We start from the raw sequence: 25,874 nt of genomic DNA, 5'->3' as shown, positions 1-25,874 counted from the left end.
TTGATTTGTTACCCCTTGAGTTAGCTTACTTTTATTGCAGGGAGTCTTTTGACCCAGTGGTTGCAAAATTTATGTTGAAAACAGAGAATTTTTGCTATAAGTATCTCAGAAAATTGCAATTTGTGCAGAAATTAGATTGCTTGCAAGGTCTATCTTTTAGAGTCTTTCAAATTTGTTCATATTCAGTTGTCATCTACCATATGTCCAGTTTAGAGAGCACAGATTTCAAAGTAGGTATTATTTTGGGTATTTTCTGTTTCATGTATATTGTTTAGAGGTCAGTTTCAGTTCTACAATGAGAAGTCTATCATCTGGTTTTAATTTTATGCATTAAACATTTTATTTTGCTGTTTTATAAGTTGATTTTGACTAATCCTAACTTGCTAACATGCTAAGTTAACACATAAAACATAAAGCTAACATTTTTAGAATTAAAAATAACTGAGCAAAACTGCAACAACTTTGGGACGCCTTTTCAGGAAGGCACTGCATAGGCACCACACGCTAGGCGCCTTGACAACTAAGCTTCCATGACAAATGTGCAAGATATTGAACCACCATGTCCTTACGCTCCAACCCCCAATTTCTTTTGCCAAACTTTCACATGAAGAGACGATTAAGCTCATGATTAGTTATGTCAAACTAATTCAGCTATAATTTAACGCAATGCATTTGGTTAACAAAAATAGACATAGAAGAAGACGATAGTAATCAGAGCAGAAACAAGGGATTAAACACACACAAGTGTACAAGTGCAAGTGTGAGTGGAATCAAAGAAGATGCATCTTGAAGTTAAGTAGTTGGATTCTTTCTCGAACATCAAGGTTAACATGCATCATCATGGTCACCTAATAATCATGATCGCAACAGATGACTATTTATACCAGCTACAACCAAGAGTATAGCAACTCAATGGAAATTAGTTTTTCCAATTTACAGTATTATCTTTATAAAGAACTGTGGCGGAAAACATTTGAGTAAACATACCAAGAAATTTGTGAACTGATATGGGTCAAGGCATACAGGGGCTTCAGCCTGAACATCTGATACCCCTGCTGGATGTGATAATGAATCGTGTGGATCAATCACTCCCAGTGTTAGAGGCTCGTCCCATCTGTTAATACTTGAGACGATGCCAGCTTCAGTCATGTGTTCTTCCAACTGAGAATAAAATGTATTGTATGGCGCCACCTGATATTCAGCAAGATGAAATTGATTATAAACCTTCAAAGATACCAAACTCTTCTTTGACAACCAAAAGGTGATCAAGCATGCAATTTTTCTCTTCAAGTGTACTTACGCATCTCTTTCAAAATATTGTTCCAAATCCACTGGCTCGATGAATGAATCAGAATAGACAATGCTACCTTATAAGAACTCATTAGAATTAGCAATTAAACAAATTGGATACAGCACAGATAAACACACAGATAGCTGGATTTGAACAAACATTCTAATGACAAAAATCAAAAAGTGGAACTCATAAACCAATTGCACCCTAGTCTAGGCTCTAGATTGAATCACGTCAGCAATTAATGAATGAAAGTTCTAAAATTTAAACAGGCTCAACAGCCTGATTTAATCTGGCTTTTAGAATGTCAGTTGATATGTATCCTGGCCTTGTACAAATTAAATTCACTTATTTCTTTAACACCAGCATGGACGTAGTAGACAAGAGACTGTAATACATCTCTGAAGCAATGGCAAAGTATTAGACCCATTATGTCAGAAACAATGATTGTAAGTGGATAAGCAATCAGAAATAGAAACAAGCTAGCAAAGGGTGAGCCTGGCAAAAATACCACGTGAAATCTATTCCTACCTGTAGTTTATGGTTATCCCCAAGGATAAGAGGTCGCTGATTGACACCTAGGAAGAAAACACATTCACGGCAATTGGCAATGCATACACGCCTAGCAGCTGTAATTACTTGTACTCTCTCACAGTGCTCCACTCTCACAGCCTGGAAAAAATAAAAGGCAACATGAACATAATATATAGCTTATAGCATGATAAAAAGAAACCATCGAAATAGTAAGATGAAAGCAAATTAAGCATGTGTAATATTTAGAATTAGCCAAGAATTGACCTGATGTGCTACTTCGTTTGATTCCACTAGAGATGTTAATTTTATCAAGGTGATGCAAACGCATTATCATCTTTTGCCACAGGAATAGACTGACAATTTAATCAAGCTGGGAACGAAACAGATCTATAGCTTCATATTCACTAATAAAATGCAAAAAGAAGATGCTAAAAAGCCTCAAAAGACATTGTCTGCATTATGAGAAGTGATAATGGAGGCATAGTGCCACTTCTTATCTCCTTGTTCAACAGGCGCTGCCCTTAGCAACAAATAGATTTAAAAGTACAGGGCAAAAGATCATCTAGGATTAGCAAAATGAACACAATTTAGGACGCCAACATTAGGAGACACTATGAAATTCCTTAGGATAATGGCAAAAGATGCAGATCAATAACAATGGGCTTTGAACAGATCATAGCAATAGACTGTGAACAAATTTTTGTTTGGACAAAATTGGATCAAGACTTATCATCCATGTTCTTGCACAGAACTATAGAAAGAATTTACTGAATCCAGATTTTATCAGTTACTTGTCCTAGTCTGCAAAACATAATTCTGTCCACAAGCTTTCAATAAGTGCACAAAGCCAGGCAACAAGATCAACTTAAGCTGTAACTCAACCAGATCCAGTTTAACAGATTTTTATTGCCTTTCATGTCCAATATTTAACCATAAAAGAAGATTCCATTATTAAACTCTTTGGAGGATGACCAATCCAAATAATTATCTGGCCTCTCAAACACAGGTGCAACTTTTTTCACCTAAAGCAACTAAAGCAAAAGTATGTGACGAGCATCTCATGGAAACATACTGAACATATAGCCAAGTTCAGATGGAGGAACATTTACCATGTACCCTGCTAGACTGTCTGCAGAAATACTATGGATGTAACTCAGAATATTGGTCAATAAAAAAATTCAATACATTAAAATATTGCCACAACACAACAACAAAGAAATGAGCACAGAATGCAAATGTCAAACAGATAAATACAGAAAGTACAAACTACAGTTGCCGAGAATAAGTGGATAGATTCTAAAGGTGAAATGGCAAACCAAGGAAAAAACATTCAACCCCTGAACAAATAAACTGTTGAAAAGATTTAAGGAATTAGAATGGACATACCGACTGTAGTAAAAAATTGTACCGTACCTCATATCAGTCAGGTGACTCAGGTCCAATGTTAGACAAGTAACATGATGTAGAAAAATCTCTAATTAAGTTTTTTAATATCAAAAGTTCACAAAGAGATTTTAAAAACAGAAGAAAACAAAGTAATAAAAAAAAGGAGAAAACAAGTAAACAACTCTTTATGAAACTTATAAACATAAAAAGATAACAAATATATATCACCTACAACATGCTTTCATTAGAAATAATCAAATTGACCACTTAAATGGCTCCAAATACTGAAATGTATATCAAACTAAATATGTCCTTATTATCTACGCATACCTAATTGGAGTCTTCAGGCAACTTAAGGTCACAAAATTTGAATCTTCCTTTTTCATTTTTGAAAATAATCATAGGATCTTATAAAAGAAAACATTATTTTATTGCACGAAATCAGCAGTAAATCTTAATTTTTTTACTCTAGATGCATAAGAATAATTTCCATGTCAGACATAATTCAATCTTAAGAAATTTAAGTAACTTCAGATTTAGAGAAAAGCATTTTTTTGACACTTATGTTTTCAAGGTGTAATGTAAGTCACAACCCATGTCATACCGTGACATACAATATGGGTTGTAACTTATGTCATACTTTGAAAACATAAAAAAGTGTCAGAAAATGTCAGTTCACAAGTTCACACCAGATACAGTATACTCACTCCCCATGAACTAGTTTCGGGAGTGTATTATTGTTCTCCTTCATAGTTATGTAATGTAATATGCTACATTTCATACAACACTGGATATACCATCAATAATGCCACCATTAAGGAGCAAATGAGAGCATTGCATGCTCCCAATTCAATCATTGAGAAGGGTATGAAGGAGAAACGGAGCATCTTAATCCTATGTCACCTGAGTGTGAAATGCAGTTGCTAGTGCAGGATGTGGAAAATCCCAAAAAAATAAGTTATAAATATAATTTCCTAGTTTCCTACATGTGCAGTGTATTGCATGGCTGCTAGATAATACTTCAAAGAGTAAAAGACAAAAACAGCATTCGGTAATAACTAATACATATAACTAATATATACCTTAGCTGCACATGTAGGAAACTAAAATAATATAACTCAAAAACAGCATCTCACATGACTTTCTAAGCTGCACAGCTGCTAGATTTAAAAGTTAAAACTCCTACAAGCACAAACAAAAACGCTAATAACAAATATAAGACTAATAACTAACATATAACTAAGAACAAAATTCCTCAACAGAAAAAGCATGGCTTGAATAGAAATACTGAAACAGATTAACATTATATGAAATAAAGAAGCAAAAGAATATAAAATATCTTAACGAAGAACAAATAACAATAATGAAAAAGTGAAAAACTCAGAAGAGCATGCCCAAATTAGAGCAAATCAGTAGGAAATAGGCCAACACACAAAAAAAACGAAATAAACAAGATATTAAGCATGAAAGCATTCGTAAGAAACAAAAAAAAACACAAAAACGACCATCGCAAGTTGGTGCTCATTGTCAGGCAACGCTGTCGCGGATTTTTTGTCTGTCATCCAGCATTGATGTCGCCAGGCGATGAAGGAAGGAGGGCCGCTGGAAAAACCAGATTCTAGCCAAAGGAATCGTTGGAGCAATCGCTAGAGGAAAGGAGGAGGTCGAGGGAGGTGGGTGGTGCTCCAAACTCAAGCGTAAACACTCTTTCAAGCGTGACTTTTCAACTTTAAAACTTCAAAGTTAAGTGTAACACCCCAGAAGTTTAGTCCTGTATCGAAGATTGTGAGGGATCTTCAAGGGCTTATAAAGGGAGGCTATTAATGAGATGATTGTCCTGGTTCCTAACCTTTTTGGGATTGAAACCGAAACTGCTAAGGAGCGGGTTGGGATCCGTCGGACCAGGAGCCCGAGCCTAGGAATGGGTCGGGTTGTTACAGTGGTATCAGAACAGTTTCAACACTCGGACCCGGGGTCCCACACACGCGGACGCATGTGCCTTAAGGGGGTGGATTGTAACACCCCAGAAATTTAGTCATGAATCGAAGATTGTGAGAGATCTTCAAGGGCTTATAAAGAGAGGCAATTAATGAGATGATTGTCTTGGTCCATAACCTTTTTGGGATTGAAACCGAAACTGCTAGGGAGCGGGTTGGGATCCGTCGGACCAGGGGCCCGAGCCCAAGAATGGGTCGGGTTGTTACATTAAGTAAAAAAAAATGTCATCCATGTACGCTGACCGCACCAACTCACCGTTGACCCAAGTTGGCTGCGCGTCGGAAAAGTGCCAATTTTAATCCCGTGCAGTTGACTACATGGGACTCGCCTGGTGCCATGTCCGAGACAAATCCGCACCCATACCTGCACCCACGTCGCGTAGACGAGGGTGCGGGCACCTAAATGACGCACGCATGTGACATAGCCATAATCATACGAACATACATATATCTATGTATGTATGTAAGCATGTATAAGTTGGTTATGCTGTCCAATTTATCCCACCAACTTAGCTATCAGCACCAATACTATGTTTGCCATTTTTCAACAGTTCAAAAGCACAGCTGGATTATCAAAATGTCCTCAAATCTAGGATTCAAAAAAAAAATCATGATTTTCAAAGTAAGGATTTTATAAAGGCTTAAGAAACAATAGCCTTATGTTTGTCCAAGGGCAAATGAGTTGAGCTGGGGCTGATAATTTGAGCCAAATTGAGACGAGTGCGATAATATATATATATATATATATATATATATAGAAAGAGACAAGAGAGCTGCAACTTTGGGTTTCGAATTGAAAATACATCCCATTACAGTAAACGCAAGCTTCACGTTGAAAACATGGTTAAAGTATCGCCTTCAGGTTCATATCAACAAAATTTCTCTCGGATATTAAATTATTAATTGGAAAGTTTTTTTTAAGGGGGGAGGGGGGCAAGGGGATTTCAGTAATTAAGAAACCTTTAAAATATCTAAAAATAACAAAGAAAAATATGAAATTATAAGTTTTCTACTACAACAGTAATTAAAATGTTAAAAGAACCAAGACAATTTGAACATAAAAAACTTTTATTTATCTTAAAGAGAACAAGAGAGCAGTCATAGTGGGTTCTGAATTGGAAAGGCACCCCATACGCTAGAGGCAAGCTTCATGTTAATAACTTAGTTAACAATATCATGTTCAGGTTGTAATGGACAAGGTTTCTCTTGGATGTTAATCGGAATGGAAAATCTCAGTACTTAAGAAAACTGAAAAGTATATAAAACAGAGAAAATTATGGAGTTATAATTTTTCTACTGATTTGTGCACACAAACATTAAAAAAAAATTAAATAGCAACTAAAATGATAAAGAAACCTAAAAAGTTTTAAAAGAAACCTAGAGAACCATTTTTAGAGCATGTCATGAAAACATAACAAAAACATCCCAATATTATTGAGCTGTTTTCATTTTGACAATATTTTCAAAACATTATGATACTTCCCTCTTTCATTTCATTTTTTTGGATGTTCAATTGCGATATTTTGAAAGTGATTTTGTGACTATGGCCCAAAAGGCAAGAGAAGTACTATGTTTGTACTCTTAATGAGCTCATACAAGTCAAGCCAACCTAATTTGAGCTCGACTTGTGTAAATAAATGAATCCATCTGCTAGCTCAAACTCGACTTGTCTAACAAAAGAGTCAGCTCAAGCTAAGCTTCTAGAAGTTGTTCTCAAGTTGCTTGACTAGTTGTACCGTCCAAGTTTTGTCAGTTCATAAATCTAACAATCGTCATCTTTTTCTATAGATTTGGACACTCAGAGTCCATAATATATGGAACAAATTTATTTGAAATAAACCCTTAAAAGTTCTGGTTTGCACAGTTGGAAAATCGGTAAAAACTCAAAACTTTCTTAATCTTTTCCCTTACATTTTATAACTTCTAATTTTCTGAAGTCCCATGATTTTGATGTAGAAAACAAAACTTTCTAATTAATACACAAGAAAAATCTCATCCATAACCCAAAACGAATACTTGCAACAATGATAGCAACAGTGTTGTACGATACGTACGATACGGGGCCGTATCGTACGATACGTACGAGTACACCCCTTGTATCGTAAATAGGGGTGTGTCGTGCATGTATCTTACGAGACGGGCTGTTTTCAAAAAAAGAGGGCTGGAACCCCCCTTTTTCGAGTATTTTTATAAAAACTCGGTCCTTCTTCATTTTTAACCTAAAGATTGTGCTGCCGTGGAGGGAAATCATCGATTTTCATTGTTAAATCATCGATTTTCAAAATGAAATCATCGATTAAACCATGGATTTGTGCGTGGGTGGCTGATTTCCGTTGAAAGGAAAGAGGTTTTTTTAAATCGTGAAGATGAAAATGAAGAAGAAGATGGAGATGAGGATGAGAATGCATATGATGAAGATTATGAATGAGAACAACAGTATATATATAGTACAACATACCAGTGTATAAACAGTAAGAGAAAGATAAAAAGAAAGAGGAGGAGGTGGACTGACTAATGCTTCTGCAACATTTCAATTGGTGATTAATGATATCTTTCGTCCATATTTACATTGGTTGGTACTAGTGTTCTTTGATAACATACTAGTATATAGTCAAGAGGAAGAGGAGCATTTCCAACACCTACAAACTATACTCTCAATCAATGTTGTAAAAGTCGTAGCAGCATATCGGTCGGGCCGACCTATACGCGATATCATAACGTATCGTAAACTTAGCGTAGCGTATCATAAAATTAATTTTTTAATTTGTAAAAAATATTAAAAAATCATAAAAAACCGAAAAATAAGCAAAAAATACAAAAAAATCAAGAAAAATGTATTTAAAGGAACATTCATGTATATGAACAACACATTCCAAAATAAGAAATCAGAGATTCAAAATAACATGATAAGCATCAGTCTTAGCCTCTTAGCATGCCGAAGACTAAAGAGAATTAGATTACATCACAATTTGTAATTTCAAAACATATAGTTATCATCTTTCATGATTCAACGATAATCTTCGTCATCTGCATCATCATCTTCATTTTCTTCATTAATTGCTTCTATCCCCTCTGTTGGAATCTCACCAACATTTCATTGCTCCCCAGCCTCTCCTTCAATAATCTCTGTTGCTCCTTTAATGTTCAAAAAATCAAGATCGTCCTCATCAAGGATTGAGGATGGTTCTTCTTCAACCCAAGAATGTAATACATGAAAGTGGTCAAGGCTGATAGGATCATATTGAATGTGATTTCCTCGTAGATGCTGCTTCTATTTGCCTAAAGTGTAACAAGAGAAAAAATTAACAAATTGTTAAAAACTAAAATATATATTAGACTTGGCTATTTTGCATAACAAATGTATTTAATTTACCTTTGTCTCAACTTCGTATTATAACGAATGTAAACAAGGTTATTCAACCTTTTATGTTCCGGCGTATTCCTCTTCTTACTGTGGATGTGCTGAAATATACTCCAATTTCTTTCACATCCAGTTGCACTACATGTTTAGCTGAGGATTCTAATTGCAAGCTTCTTTAATTCTGGGCAATCAAGCCCAAACCTATCCCACCACAAATCTAATAACAAATGGAAAGTAAATACAAAATAGTATAAATATATGAGAAGGTAGAAACAACAACAACCAAAAAGCATAAAGTCCCTTTTTCTAATACCTGGGCGCAAAGATGACCTGCATCGAATTGTTGTCTCTCCCCATGCTACCAGAACCAGCATCATATTTGTTGATTGACACATGGATAGCTTCTTGTGCTCTATAATTACTTACTAATATCTCAATACAATCCAACATGCGATAGTCGACCTCCCTATCCTTCTTAAAAGTGGGAAGAGATCTAATAGCAGGATTTAGGTAATAGGCTGCTACATGAAGTGGGCGATGAAGTTGTCCAGACCACCTTTCATCTATAATCTTCCATATAGGCATGTACTTTTTTCCCTTCATATTATCTTTAATGGTCTCCTTTGCTTTGTCTATAGCCTCATATAAATATCCAATAGAAGGTCCATCTTCACTGTCAACTAATCTGAGGACTTTCACTAGAGGTTCATAAATCTTCAATAAGTTCACACATGATTCCCAAAAGTCAACATTGAATATCATATCCACAACTGTCATGGCCTTCCTTTTATAGGCATGTGGATATGCAGCCCAATCATCACTTGAAAACATCTGCCTGAGAGGATTTCTTTGCTTGATTATACCCTGCACAGTCAAAACATTTGTAGCGAATAGTGTTTGTGCAGGTCAAATCAATTCAGCCCATTTGTGAATTTTCTCATCAAATTCAAGACATAAGGATGATTATAAATAAACTTTGTGATTTCTTGGCATCTTTGAACTGCCCACTTCATATTATCTCTTTCACCAAGATCCTAAAACATTAGATTTACACAGTGAGCAGCACTGGGACTCCAATAAAATGTCCTATATTGTGCTGGCAACTTTTCACCTACAACTTATAAATTGCTACATTATCAGTGATAAATTGCACGAGATTATGAGGCCCAACTTCTTGTACAACTTTATCAACAGATTTTAAGAACATTGTACCTAAGGGGCAATATACAAGGAAGTTTACCAATGTTATGTTCTCGATGTCTGTCCACCCATCTGCCATTACACTGCATCTTGTCTCTTTCTAGCTCAATTTCAGTTCATCACAATATGCCTTGACATCTCTAACTACATTATTAAGAATTTTACCTCTCATATGATAAGATGGAATTTTACACCCTTGGCCTACAGAAGCAATTGCATCTGCTATAGCCTGAAAATGAAAAGAGTTTGCTACACTAAAGGAAATCGATGTGTCAAAGAACCACCTTCCTATGGTTTCATCTTCTGCTTCAAGCCTTCAACAATATCTTTTGAACACATGGTTGTACGAATCTCAGGCTGAGAACCAACAACAGTATAATTGTGAAAAAAAATCTTGATCGAACCAGGCCCAATACTCGACCTCATAGTAGGTACTCTACCACCACCAGTCCCAATAATACGACCATGAATCCTGCCACATCCTCGTAAAACTGTACTTGCACTTGCACCTCTTCTTTTTCTAGTTGCAGTTGAAGAAGAACCACCTCTATGCATGATGTCTTTCCCCTCTATACATGATGCCTTGCCCTTTAGTTGTTCCCAAACTGACACCCACATCTTCTTCTTTGAGTTCAACATCTTCACATTCGCTTCCTTCCTCTTCATATAGGTCCCCATATTCTACATCTGCATCTTGCATTTCCTTTTCAATCCTATTTGCTTTCACGTCATTAATAAACTCCAAACACTGATGCTTGACATAGGGTGGCAATGGGTTCTCTTGGGAATCGGTGCATTGAGCCACATCGTTGTGTGTACCAGCTATATGGTGTTTAAAGCGAGAGATCCCTCCTGATATGATTTGCTTACCAAAATTATACTTATTAACCTATCTTTGGGATTCACCCTTGTACACCACTGCCATGCAGGGTCCGACATTATATCTTCACAAAACAAGAAAAAACATACAATTAACTGAAGGAAATAAGAAAAATGAATGATTCAAAGGTGAAAGTGAGTTACATTTTACCTTCTTAGTGATAGAAACTAAAAAACCATCTTTCACCAAGCTTCTTTTCTCACTGTTCCATTCCCACTATGAAAAAGCTTCTTCACCGGCTACTAGACTCTCCCAAATCGATGAATCCTTAGTCATTTTTTATGAAAATGGGCAAAATCACTCCCTCCCAAGTCTCTTGCAGCATTTAGAAACAAGAAAAGAGAAAGAGGGGGGTGCTCGTCTTTAAAACATAACGCAAAAAGAGGGTCCTCAGGCCCCCTTTTAATTTTTTCCTTGTATCGTATGATACAGGGGTGTATCGCCTGTATCGTATGATACGAGCAATACGCTTACGATACACAAGCGTATCGTGTATCGTAAGCATATCGTATAGGTTTTTACGTATTGTATGATACAAATAACATTGCTCTCAATGCTACAGCGAAATCAATTGAAGGATAAACTATCAAAATGCTCCTTCAGAACCACTCAAATATCCTAGTTGGGGCACATGATAAGAGGTGGACAGGTAAGGATGGAAGACGAGAAGGTGGCAGCAGTTCCAAATTGGACATATCCCACTACAATGAGAGGTCCCTCGATGATACAAGTAAGGATGTCTCCATCTTGAGGACAAGGTGGTGTTCACAACTTCATAGGGCGGACAAGTTGTCGGACCTGACCAGGGTCTAAGTAGAAGAGGTTCCTTGTCTCACTACGAGTCCCATTCATGGAATCTAATGTCTTAATCAGTGTAAATAGATTTGGGTCAGGTGGACTAGTTAGGAAGCTATAATAAACTCACCCAATTAGTGAGGTACATATATTGAAGAAGGCATTAAACCTTTAAACATAGAAATGAAGACCTCTTTTAGAAGCTGGGCTTCCAGGGGTGTGTGTGAGTTTGTTAGAAGTGCTAACAAACCAGTTTGGACACAGCAGTTTCAATTTTTGTACTTTTTCTATATATTTTAGTATTTGTTTTGTATGTTTTGGCATATTTTAGTTTTTTTTCAGTAATATATATTTTATGAATATAAACAATGAATTTATGTGTTTATGTGCTTAAAATATTGTCATTATATATACATATACATATGTGTAGAAAAGGTCCCCCAGGCATTGGCATAACAGGTATAATTTTTTTTTTTAATTAAGTTTTGAGTGATGGGAGGCTGTGGCCTCCCCCGCACGGTGTCAACACCCAACTATTATTATTATTTTATTTTATTTTGAAAGAAAAGGAGTATCTGATAAAAAAGATTGATGTTCCACAAGGAGCATACCCCTTACGCCAAATGCTCGGTGTAAGGGAAACACTTTGCGTATGTATATGTATATATGTATACACACGCACACACACACACACATAGAGAGATTTTTAAAAATGTTTTGCACCAACGTTCATACGAGCACTTATGTTGGCATCCATACCCGCACCCATGTTACATAGGTTCCAGTGAATTACACGGTCCAATATCCACCATTATGGAGTCCCCTTTTCCACCATATGAAGTTATGAACACAGGTTGAGAATGGCCCATCGCCATGGTTTCCTAACCCTAGAGTGCCCAAGAACGAGAGGACAGAACACTCCCTTCCTAGCAATTCCAGGAACAGGAATTAACATCCTCTAGAGGAGTCAACAAAGGCAAGATGTTCAATAATGAATACACCCATCATGAAGGGACTTGAGATGACTAAAAAGCCAGATTATACATACATATATATAGAAAGATAGAAGTTTTGAGAGAAGTGTCCATTTTGGTTGGCCCTCTTTTGTTTTTGAATGGTTAAAGAGGCCATGTTTTCAGTCATGAAAAAAGGAGCCACACAACCAAATTATTTATTTCAAACTTTTTTTATAGTTTGAAGAACATGATAACTTGCAAAAACTTTTGAAGGATAGGGGGAAGGAAATGAAACATCTCAGGGAAAAGGACAACTCAACATGGAAGTGGTAGTATTTATGAAAGTCCTAGCAAATATCAAAAGTTACAGAAGTCACCTGAATTAAGCCAGCCGTTAGCTATAATAGTGAATTTACACATAACGACATTACTGTCCTTCAAATATGGACTATTTTACATTTTTCTTGCAAGCATTAAATAAGACTTCAACCTTGCCTTTTTCATCCATTCTCTCTTTACCTCGTTCTTTATAGTTAAATTTTTAAGGAGTGATATTTACTTTAAACAGATGTTTACATTGTATGAGCCCTCTTCATAGCAGGCTATTTTTCAGTGCCCCGAAGCAACACAAAAAATGAATGAAATATGATAAAGCAACAAATAGGATTGAAGGAATTAAAAAAATCTCCAAAATCAATTTCAACAACTGGAATGGGAAATAGAAGGAAAGAAGAATTCCTATTTTAGTTAACATACCTTACCAATGGCTCCAAGAACAACAGTAGCATCAGAACATCCATTAACAATGACATATCTTAATGGAGACAGTATGTAAATGACAGAATCATGACAATTCAAAACCTGCAAAGGACAAGTTGAAGAATTCTTGCAAGTATTAGAAAACCATTACAGAAGCACTACATTTAGAAAGATGATAGACCCAACTAAATTATTAGAAGGGTGAAAAAATAACATGACAGCTGAAACCCAAGTAAGAAAGAATTTATCCTTCATGGACGATGCCATTTCAAGCAGATAGATGGCAGACAAATGGAGAGATTGACTCTTCAAAGGTTATTTCTCTAACATTAAAAAAGAAAAACTAGTGAAAATGAGGTACATGGTTTTCCACACCTTGACTGAATGGCCTTTGATGTCGCTTGATTGCTTTACAACTGAAGTTTTAGAGATACCCTCAATGAATGTCTGACCTCTGGCATATGCAGATATGTTAGTCATGGATACTCCAGCTAAAAGTGAATTTTGCATGCCCTTGGGTTGATTAGTTGAAGCATCGGTCATAGTAATGTCAGAATCAGTGGAATTTAGGGGCCCGTTGTCTTTGTTTGGAAGTTTCTCAACAGGATGTTCCAGAGACGCAGAAATATTTTGTAGAATCCATTCATGAACTTGGGCAGCAGGCACAGGAACAGCAGGCATATCTGGATCTGAATTCGCGAAAAATGGTGCAGCCTGGCTCAAAGAGAGTTCCAAACCATTCTCCTCGAATTGAAGGAGCAAGCCAAGGTGCTCAAACCTCTCCAAGCTTAAAACCTGTATAAAAATTTATAAAAGTTTGTATATATAAGAAATGACAAGATATAAAACTGTGCAGGAAGAGAGATATATTTTAAAGTAAGCTCACTTAGCAATAACATTTTTCTTGTTTTCTATAATCTTGATAGACAATGTAAAGGATGATAGTGGGAAGTAACAGTAAAGGAGAAAAAAATCCAAACATTTACCAGCCATGTTTGTCACCCATGTCACTTCTTGGCAGCTCACCTTATATCATGGCATTTTACAATTTTAGGGTGCAATATACTGTCAGTATGACATTCTAGGTTCCAAACAAGTAATATTCACTAGAATGAGGGTGCATTAGCAACGCAACTCACAACTGTGTCATTCAGAAAAACATCAAAGAAGGGACATTTGACATTCAAATTTAATGAACCAGAAAATGAGGTGCAAGACTTCCATTGTCATTGTGAATGATTATCCATTATTCAGCTCCTAAACTTTTTCCATACATCTAAACACTTTCTACTAAATACGTGACCTTTCTTTCTCTTGATGGCAATACTTTCATTCCTTTTCCTTTTCATCTGACCTTTGTTGCTTCATCCTCTTTTACAGATCACAGCAACATTCATTTCGCACCACTGTCCAGAACACAAGTTACTTCATCCACATTGTATCTTTGACACTTCTCTGTTTACCAGATCTTCTTTTCTTAATACTCTTTTCCCCAGTTTCGTTTTGTACTTTCTTTTTTAAAACAAAAAACAAATGCATTTTCTGGTTACATCAAAAGTAAGAAGATCACCAATTTCCATGGAGACTAAAGTGGATCATGTTCAAAAACACAGACAAGTGATGAACCAGTTTCATGCATACAAATTATTTTAGTTCTTATGGATGTAATCATGGAACAAATAATTGTTTCTCAAGAAAACAACATTGAAGCTCCCCTAGTATTTTTGAAGGCTAAAAACTACTCAAGTAATGTTGATGAAAAAAAATGCATGCAAGTTCAAACAATATAGATGCATGTACATTCGTAAGCACATAAGCAGCAGGGAAAAAAAAGTCACACATAAATGGTTACATGCATAAACAACAGAAAAGAATTGATGTTTCAGCTACCAGAACTTCTTCACCATCTTCTTCAGCAGGCTCTCCCAAAAGTGCAAGTATGTTTGGCAAGTGTTTCTGTAAATAAGATAATTGATGGACCTCTTCATCAGCCTGTGATGGCATAAACCGCCGGTTGGACCTCACAATCTGCAAGTAAACAAATAAATCAGCATACTCAAACTCAGGAAGACTGTATGAAGCACAAAGCTCAAGCTTGTCACAGGCAGAGCCAATCTTAAAAGGAAAAACATAATAGATTCAGCATACATGGCATGTACAACCTGCTTCTTTCAGAAAATATATTACAGAAAAATAAGAAAGAATGTAATGCATGCAAAGTTATCACCACTACTCAGCATGTCATGTCACTTTAAAGGGATGAATTTCAAATGTGCTGACTGCCAATATGTATGGGTGTCAGTTCCTAACTCTCCTCCCACTACAGGCTACAGATATGTCACTCCTAGATTGTACATGAAAGATCCTTCATGAACAATAACATCCAATAATGACAGAACCAGAGCTAACTTCTGGAGCATGATAACCACCAACCGCATGAATAGTCAAAGTATGTTCACAAGAGATCTAATGGGACATGTTGGTGATTGGGTATCAGCAGACTGCCCTAAGTGCTTCCAATTGCTTAGAGAATGAAAAAGAAGCCTACCATTTGCAAACCAGAACTGCTAGTGTAAAAGAGTGTTGAGATTTTGTATTTTATAGATTATCTTTACATATTTACATATGGGGACTGAACTAAATGCTAAATAGTTGGGGCCACAGCCTACCATATTACACTTGGAAGTGGAGATAGTTGTATATATCTTGTACATTCATTTCTAAATTTGTTGGTATATTGGCAAAACCAAACCTGATCCAACATTACCTAACACCTGCTTGGAGGTGCAATAACATAATACTGTGATGATTATATAACTCCCTCACAAGAGATGTTTTTGAAAGTATTCTATACATAAAGGCAGAGTGGAAGTGTGGGCTGATCTTCATAGCAGATTTAATCTAATGGACCTCACCTTTTCCAAATACAGAGATCCATGGTTACCTGCGGGCAAGATAATCTATCCATTGCATTCACTATATAAAGCTGGAAATTTTTTGAGATGAGTTGACAGATCATTTTTCCATACCGCCATGTTCATGCGGTGCTGCAAAAACTTTGACAAAGTATCAACAATATGAAAAACTTGCTTAGTTCCTCATGGCACTAAATGAAGTCATGTACTAGGGTAAGAAGCCAAATACTCCTTATGGATTCATTGTTATTGGTGAACAAAGCATAGTATCTTCTTCTTCAAGAGGACCATCAATGTGATGTTCATGCTCCTTCTTCCATGTCTTTGTAACATAGCAGCAGTTTCAGCAGCAACCAATCCCAAATTCAACAAAAATCAGAGTGAAGGCATGTAGGGAGAACGCAGCCACAGAGAGAGAGAGAGAAAGAGAGAGAGAGAGAAGAAGAAGAAGAAGAAAGGAGGCAACATGAATTATATGTTTTTTCATTAGTATTCTGATTTGTGTTGATATTATTAAACACTAGTAATATATAGTTGACTAAGGTGCTATGTTGTCAAGGCCTCACCTAGGCATGGACTAAGCGTGAGACCACACCCAACACCCAAGGCCACCACTTAGGTGATGGGATATGTGTTGGCGCCTAGGCTTACGTAAGTTGGCCTAGGCACCAACATGCCTAGTCCATGGGAAAGTGAAAAGTCACATTCCCTTTCAATTAAACTTTCTTCATATAGGATATATTGTTATGTACTTTATTTTGTATTGATTACATATTTTTATGTATTGTTATGTTGATTATGTAACAATATGTATCTTGTTATATGTATATACTGTTAGTCACTTAATCTGTTATATCGTATTGGATACCTTATACCTGTTATATGTATACATTAGTATGGTTATGATATGTACTTATATCATATAGTTATAATTATTGTTAGTTTTGTTATACCTGATATAAACTTATATATATATATATATATATATATATATATATATATATATATATATATATATATATATATATATATATATATATATATATATATATATATATATATATATATATATATATATATATTATTATGTTAAATTGTATGACAATACAATTTGTTATCCTGTTATATACATTGTAATATGTGCTATCTGTGTACTGTTATGTACAATCTGTTATACCTGTTATATGGTATTGCATCACCTATTATATGTATATGCTATTAACATGTTATATAATATGTAGTATTCTGATACCTGTTATATGTATATGTTAGTATGGTTATGTACTTATATGTATTGTTACTGTTGTGTACTTATATGTATGCTATTATGTACTGTTAGTCTTTATTATTATATTATGTCTTTCTTTAAGTACAGATGGATTAAAGCATTCTCACAGACTTATATTCCTTCTTCTAGAGATTAGATTTAGTTTTTTTCTTGTATTAAATTACATTTAGTAAGTAATGTTAAACTTCTTCTATTGATTTTTCATATTCAATGAAGTCAACAATTAATTTTTTATTGTTTAAGTTGATTATGCTTGTTATGTTACTACTCTCCACATTCCAAATATTAGTACTAGTGAATCAAAATAACTTGACATATTAACATAACTAAAAAAAAAATTAAAAAAAAAGGTCACCTTTTTTGCCTAGGTCCACTGGGGCACCTTGACAACATAACATAGCTAAGGTGGGATGAGATTTGATCCTAAAAGAAAGAAGATTTGGAAGGATGAAGACCTTGGAGAGTAAGGTACAGAATTTAAATTATTTTTTATGATGGACCATACATAAACTACTGTAATAAGGTTTGCAAGTATGTCTAGATGTTAGAGAAGGGAATTTTCATCAAGGCTTAAGGAGGAGTAAAGATAGACCATGGAGTTGTCTACATTACTATGTTGTTATAGATTTCTTAATTTGTGTACTCTTGTTCATGTTTTCGAGGAACTAGATGTGGGTTAATTATTAGGATTAGGTTCTAATTAAAGCATGGACAACCTAAGTCCAAGATAAAGAAAGTACATAAGATCCAGAATTGATTCGGGGACTAGGGCAAATCTGGTTATGGATTCTGTCCCACAGACAGAACCTAAATCCAACTTGAAAAGAGCATAACTCCTCCATTTGATGTCAAATTTACTTAAATAAATACTTGTTCAAAAGCTAGACGTGTCTCTATTCCCATGATATGGACTGAATTTCAAATATTAGACCACAAGCTATAACAGAAATATTGCAGACTATTTCTGGCCAATGCAAATCTTTGGTCCTAAAACTGGTCTGCCATGGTTATCTACTTCAGAAACTTATTGTGGTGAAACATACCACAATATGCACATCTGCAAATTCTCACTAGCTTAGGTGGGAGTAGTCGATTCGGTGGACCTGGTCTTGTATAGCATGTCTCATTGAAGTAATTACTAGTAATGTTAAACTTCTTCTATTGATTTTGCATATTCAATGAAGTCAACAATTAACTTTTGATTGTTTAAGTTGATTATGTTTGTTATATTACTACTCTCCACATTCCATATATTAGTACTAGTCAATCAAAATAACTTGACATATTAACATAACTAAAAAAAAAAAATTAAAAAAATCGGGCACCTTTTTTGCCTAGGTCCGCTGGGCACCTTGACAACATAGCTAAGGTGGGATGAGATTTGATCCTAAAAGAAAGAAGATTTGGAAGGATGAAGACCTTGGAGAGTAAGGTACAGAACTTAAATTACTTTTTATGATGGACCATACATAAACTACTGTAATAAGGTTTGCAAGTATGTCTACATGTTAGAGAAGGGAATTTTCATCAAGGCTTAAGGAGGAGTAAGATAGACCATGGAGTTGTCTACATTACTATGCTGTTACAGATTTCTTAATTTGTGTACTCTTGTTCACGTTTTCAAGGAACTAGATGTGGGTTAATTATTAGGATTAGGTTCTAATTAAAGCATGGACAACCTAAGTCCAAGATAAAGAAAGAATATAAGATCCAGAATTGATTCTGGGACTAGGGAAATCTGGTTATGGATTCTGTCCCACAGACAGAACCTAAATCCAACTTGAAAAGAGCATAACTCCTCCATTTGATGTCAAATTTACTTAAATAAATACTTGTTCAAAAGCTAGACGTGTCTCTATTCCCATGATATGGACTGAATTTCGAATATTGGACCACGAGCTATAACAGAAATATTGCAGACTATTTCAGGCCACTGCAAATCTTTGGTCCTAAAACTGGTCTGCCATGGTTATCTACTTCAAAACCCTATTGTGGTGAAACATACCACAATATGCATATCTGCAAATTCTCACTAGCTTAGGTGGGATTAGTCGATTCGGTGGACCTGGTCTTGTATAGAATGTCTCATTGGTTGGGTTTTCTGTTGTCACAACCATGTTGCCTGCATTTAAATTTTGGACTTGATGTAAATAACATATACAGTTTTCGTTATGTGTTCAATGAAAAATGTATTTCCATTGTTTTTATGTATGGAAAAAAGAATTGTGTTTTGGGTGTCTTTTGGGGTCATGACAACAGTTTTAGGGATAGGAAATAGAGAATCAAAGTTGCCCATTGTGGAAAGCTTGCTCATAACGAAAAAAAAAATGCTATAATTTGCAAGGGTTTCCTCTGAGAAACAACAGTTCTCCTGCTGTTAACATAGTTTCAAATGAAAAAAGAGACGTTATACTACCGCAACTACCATGAAGCAACAAACCAGCTTTTATCCCTAATTTGTGCCATGTATAACAAGCCCAGTGATGAACGTGGTAGGTCATCAACTTTCTTGTTCTTGATATCTCAACCCTAACATGGGGATTCTTCACTTGAAGACTATATCACATGGGTACTGCTTTTATGGAGCAGTACTCATACCATACAGATACTACATGGGTATGGGTACGGGTATGTTCATGGGTATGTCCCAGGTACGGTCAAACAATATCAGGTCTGGCCAACATACCCAGTACTGTATCCCTCCTATTTTGGACTTGGTCACCATTGTCCAAGTCCATTTCTGTCCAAAATTAGGTTTCTTTTTATTTTTAGTATGTTTGTTACTTTCGTACTTTGTTCATTAGCTTTTCTTCATAATCTATACATTTTGGATCAATAATGTGTTGTTTTGTTTCTTCAAAATTCTTATTTTTGTTTTGTTTATATATATATATATATATATATATATATATATATATATATATATATATACACACACACACACACACACTTGTACCCGTATACCCATGTTTTTTAAAAATAGTCTGCACCTGTACCCATATCGGCACGACCGCATCCATACCCATATCTATGTGACATAGCTTGAAAACAACCAATCACGTTCCATGACATTAGTGAAGATTTAAAACCATGTCCTAATTTGAAACCCATGAAATTATTGGATGGAACTCCTATTCCACAAATTGGTTGAGAAACTTCATCACCCAGTACAGTGCTTACTAATGTTTACCTTGTCCCAATTTCTAACCAAACCTAATTGCCACAGCAAAATCTCAATCAACCAAAGGTCCAAATTACATGCCATTTTTATACCATCTGCTTGCCGTTTACAGCCTTACAGGTCCAGGAGACCAGGATGATTATTCAATTAGTTAGACCATATGTTTATTTGATTAGGCAAAACATGAGTGGTGCCACGTCCAAAGAACATGACTGCATGGTTGACCTTTAGAATTGGCATTTGGTTCATCTTTCAAAACCATCTTGTGCAAATTTTATGTCACATTCATGATGCATAAAGCACCATGATGTTGATTGTCAAGTTTCTCCTTTGGCTAAACTAAGCAGCCTTCCTTTCAATTCTAGTGAAAGTGCACCAAGACATGCCTTCAGCTTATTCATGTTGATATATGAGAAGGTCGTTTTTTACCTTCCATTATTGGAGCTCATTCCTTTCTCACCATGATAGATGATCATAGCAAGAGTACTTGAGCATACACCATGACTTACAAATCTCAAACAGAAGATTTAGTGAAATCTTTCATTGAAATCATTGAAAATCAGTTTTAATGAAGACAAATCAATCTGATAATGGTTTTGAATTCTTCTCACAAGCTGCTCAAAAATTTTTGCAAACTAATGGTATTCTTAAAAAATTCTTGTACTAGAAGACCCCAGAAAAGGGGGATTGGCAAAACGAAGCATCATCATTTGTTAGACGCTCCTTCAAACGTTGTACTTTCAAGCTAACATGCTTGCCAAGTTTTAGGGAGAATATATTCTCATAACAGTTTATTTTATTAATCCTACTGTCACAGCTAACTTGGCTTTTAGAGAAGACTAACCAAGTTTCTCATAAGATATTGAATGGGGCCACTGCAAAATATGACTACCACAAGATTTTTGTCCTTTGTTTGCCAATTGTGCTTCTAAATGTAAGTTTGAACCATGAGCGAGGAGATGTGTCTTCATTGGATAATCTTTCAAAGGGTCATGAAAATCTAGTTTTATAAATCCAAGTGTAGAGGACTTCAATATAAAGTCACCTTTTGAATTGATTTGTGACCAATGCACAAAATGAAACCAACCAAAGTGAAGGACCACAAGACAATGCAGAGATAGTTAGTTGAGATCATGCTTGAAATGGTGTGGTACTTTAGATATCAGAATGTACTTGCTTTAAACATGCATTTTTAACCGATTATAAATGTGACCCAGCAATGGCCGATCAACACTGTACGACCTATGACAGTGTCTTCACTAATCATGAACTAAATGCCTTGAAGAGAAACAAAAGTTGAACACTTATACTTCTTCCCAAAGGCAAACATAATATTGGTTGGAAGTGGAGTACAAGCAGATCTATAAAGTCAAATTCAAGTCAGGTGGAAGTCTCCAGCATTGTAAGGATGCTTAGTTGCACAGGTGGCAAGTAATAATTGTATGTCTACGTATCAAATGTTTAAACAACCACCAATTCAACCGAATCGCTAGCACCCCTGCAATTTCACAAGCAATTGGGAGTTTTAATAATTGTAAATCGGTACGAACTTTTAGGTAAGAAATAGCTCACACAATGAGGAAGTAGATCCTGTTAACCTGCAGTTTACTATCTTTATATATGGTAAGAAATATAGCAACTTAACTCGGAAGAATAAGAGACTTCCGTGAACATCCTATCCACCTTCACTTTGGCTGTATACCGCCTCTATGATTTCAAGTTTAGGTCGGCGAACATAATTCAATCAGCTAAGCTTCCAACTAATACATAATATATGTTACAGATCCTGCTAGTACAATAAAGCTGCTAAAATCTATCTAACTGCCTTATTTCAGGAATTAGTGCCTCCGGAAATTTGCATATATTCTGTATGCAGAGGTAGGCTGGCTTTCCTGCACGCGATTATTCACATCGGTATCTGATTTCATTTAGCCAACAACTTGCCGAGATACGCGCATGCAGTCGTCAAATTCAACAAAATATTTACCCGGCAACTGCAAAGGCATTGCCATTTTCTCGCAATTACTAGTAACAGCAGAAATAAAAGAAAACAAACCAAATGAGGATCTAAGAACCCTAAAGAAAAGAAGTAAACAGAAAAAAAGAGAAGGCAAACATATCTGACCTGAAGGGGAGAAAGCACGGACAAGTATCCGTCGAACGCGGAGGTCGATGGCCAAACGTCGTTCACCGCCGCCGAATCCTTGTGCGTCCTGGGTAGAAGTCTCTTGTATGACTGAATGTAAAGGAAGAGGATCAAGTCGAAGACATTCGCGCCCATCACGTCGACCTCGGCAGCCTTGGCGGTCGTAAGCGGATCAGCGGCCTTGCCATCAAGGGGATCAGGCAAGACCGAGGCCAAGGTGTCGAGGACGAGGTTCGCGTTCTCCGGAGAGATCTGGAGCACCTCGCTGATCGCGGTGGCGTCAACGCGGCATGGACCGTGGGGGCCGTCTGATGGGGAGGATCGACGGAGGAGCTCGTCACGAAGCGGCGCTAGGGTTTGGGTACCGTCAGAGAAGATGAGCTTGGAGAGTGGGAGGAGACCGTACTCGAAGGGCTCCCGCCGGGCGTGCAGAAGCGGCGACGAAGGCGCCGGGGCCGTCTCGTTCATTTTCACCGCACAGGGGAAGGGAGAAGGGAAATGCGCGTCGTCTCAGAGGAGAATGGCGTTCAATCGAATGGGAGACGAAGAAGAGGAAGAAAACGGTTGATGGACAACAGAGAGAGGAAGGGGAGCGAAGAAAGGAGGAGGAGGCGAGAAAGGGAAAACTGAAAAGTGCGCTCATCCGATACGATAGGAAATGTGGGTACAAAATCGCATGTACGAATCGGACACCGGTTTTAGAAGTCACCCCCCAGTCCCCACCGCGCAGTTCAGGAGCGTTCTGGACAGCTTTCCGATTCTCCGTGAATCGATTCAGTTCAGGTGAGTCGCGTTTGGATTAAGAAAACACTGGAATTGATCTCAGAATAAATGATCCGGCGATACCTTAACTGGTTTTTATGTTTTCTCCAAGGAACGTCTTAAATAATTTTACTTTGTAAACCATTAATTAAATTGATTGTGTATATCATTGCCACCATTCTTGATAATCCACCATGTCTGTCCTGAACCAAAAAGGTTCAATTACTAGTTGGCCAAACACCAACATTTCTGCAACAAAATATTAGTGCATGGTTGATATGTGTGTGTGTGTGTGCGCGCGCACGCGTGAGAGAGAGAGAGAAAAAAAAAAAAGGTGAATGACTATCTATGTCTCTTGATGATTCCTGAAAGAATATGATGTGGTGAGGATGGGGTTGTCTCTCTCGTAGCGACATTAAAGATGTTAGTGACACTGATAAAAATGGGGGATTATCAAGAAAGAACGATAATATTTTCTTTTCTTTATTTAATTCATAATTGCATATCGAATTTCATACATGATAAAAAGACATTTACATGCTGCAACCTTTTCAGATTGACTATGTAATTAATTAAATGGATTCAGAAACCGAAGCCCTCCTACCTTGTCAAGTTAATTAACGTAAATACATGAAAATTACCATTTTCTCAATTTTACGCTAAAATTAGAGTGTCGACACCACTGGTTCGTGACGTTCGTCAATTATAAACATAGTTTAATAGCCACTATGATCTCTAGCTGCACCCGCATTCACAAGTCAAATAAATTGATATTTTCATTTAAATAGCCGTCCACTTTGACTAGAAGTTGAAAATGCTTCATGTTTGAAGTTAGGAAAGGGATCGTCGAATGAATACCAAAATCTCGACGGTGATATCTTAACTCGTTTTTTTGTAGCAGGCTTGATAATCCACCATTTCTCTCTCTCTCTCTCTCTCTCTCTCTCTCTCTCTCATATCAATTTCTTGTAGTTTTAATAAGGTAACTTTTCATTGCAAATTCTCCATCTTGCAGATTCCTGACAACATGTTGTTCATGTGTGAGACTATTTGTCATCAACCATGCACTAATATTTTGTGGCAAAATGTTGTGGTGCTTGGGCAAGTAGTGATTGAACCTTTTGGTTCAGGAAGGACACAACTTACTACAATCGCATGTTGTAGTTTCTCAAGATCATTGGAAGGTACTTCTTATCATAACCTTTCCTTTTTGTGAATTTACTTTCTCAATAAGTATGAATTTCTAAAGCTACCATTGGTGTTCTCCAAGCTTTTCTATTTGTTGTCCTTAGTAACTTGGACTAGGAGATTTTTTGTTGCACATTTGGTTTTTGGGCATGTGTAAATTTATTAGGGCTTAAATTCAACTTACTAAGAACCACCTATGTATGGGATAAAGACTACAAGGGTCGTGCAACAAATTTTTATGAAAGTATGGTTCCATAAAAGGTCCCCAAATGACCACCTTTTGTATTTTGTGTTTCTTCTAGAGGATGCATGACTAATTCACAATTGGGGGGCATTTGCTTCATTAGATCAAGCTCTCTACTAATTTTTTATAGGAATTTTTTTTTTGTGACCATGAAGTTTCATTAGGTAGCATTTGAATGCATGGTATTGAATCTTCGTGACCATAAAATCTTTACCTTCCATATACCCCATAATTTTTTGAATATCTGGAACTTTTGTTCCATGCATTTAGTTGCATGTTCGTTTGTACATGAAACTAAAATTCTACTTGTTTGAAGGCAACCATTAAGATTGTGACCACTTGTATTGTCTGTTGAGGTAGGGAAAAAAGTATAGTTCATAAAATTGTGTAAATTTGTCATATACCAAAAAGTAAATGTTTGTAAATGTGTCAACTTGAAAGCCATGTCCTATATAGATGAACTTGCCCAAAGCATAAAAAACCAATAGACATGCACTTCATACACACATAAGATATGAAAACTGGCATCTAGCAATCACATTAGAAAAATAACAAAGACTATATAATTCTGGCACATCGGGTACTGAAATCATCAAGACAGTTCCTGTTAAATGACAAGACAACTTGTTGCGCACCAACATATTCCATTCTACGAATATGTTCAATCATATTACAAACTTATTGTGAACTAACATTCCATGGCTCTGCATTAAAGTAAACCATATGCCAACATTCATGTCACATATAATGTTGCGAGTATCATCCAGAAGATTGTCACCCCTCAATGTATCATATAATTTCAGGTATCTATTTTGATCCACTCAGAGTAGATCCAAACAATATAATTTCTGAGGATGACCATTTATTATGTTTTGAATGAACATGGACCCCAAATCCCTTGTATGGATGTCAATTGGCCTATGTTTTCTTATTAAAAGTAAAATGGTAAGGTATGTTATTGTACGGATGAGTTGAGCAAACATTTCCTCAA

General features: G+C 36.2%; 1 protein-coding gene across 1 annotated transcript in view; it reads right to left on the bottom strand.

The window, feature by feature from the left end:
* The window catches only part of LOC116256722 (uncharacterized), a 30,163-nt gene extending 6,842 nt beyond the window's left edge, over positions 1–23,321 (bottom strand). The window contains exons 1-6 of the mRNA XM_031633170.2: positions 22,669–23,321; positions 15,050–15,187; positions 13,535–13,954; positions 13,157–13,261; positions 1,823–1,963; positions 988–1,191 (exon numbers count right to left, since the gene is read on the bottom strand). Coding sequence (XP_031489030.1) covers positions 988–1,191; positions 1,823–1,963; positions 13,157–13,261; positions 13,535–13,954; positions 15,050–15,187; positions 22,669–23,157 — 1,497 coding nt within the window. The 5' untranslated portion in view covers positions 23,158–23,321. The remainder of the gene's footprint in view (positions 1–987; positions 1,192–1,822; positions 1,964–13,156; positions 13,262–13,534; positions 13,955–15,049; positions 15,188–22,668) is intronic.
* Positions 23,322–25,874: the final 2,553 nt, after the last annotated feature.

This window comes from Nymphaea colorata, chromosome 6 (assembly GCF_008831285.2).
Source record: "Nymphaea colorata isolate Beijing-Zhang1983 chromosome 6, ASM883128v2, whole genome shotgun sequence".
Lineage (NCBI taxonomy): Eukaryota > Viridiplantae > Streptophyta > Magnoliopsida > Nymphaeales > Nymphaeaceae > Nymphaea > Nymphaea colorata.
This window is presented reverse-complemented; position numbering and strand designations above follow the sequence as displayed.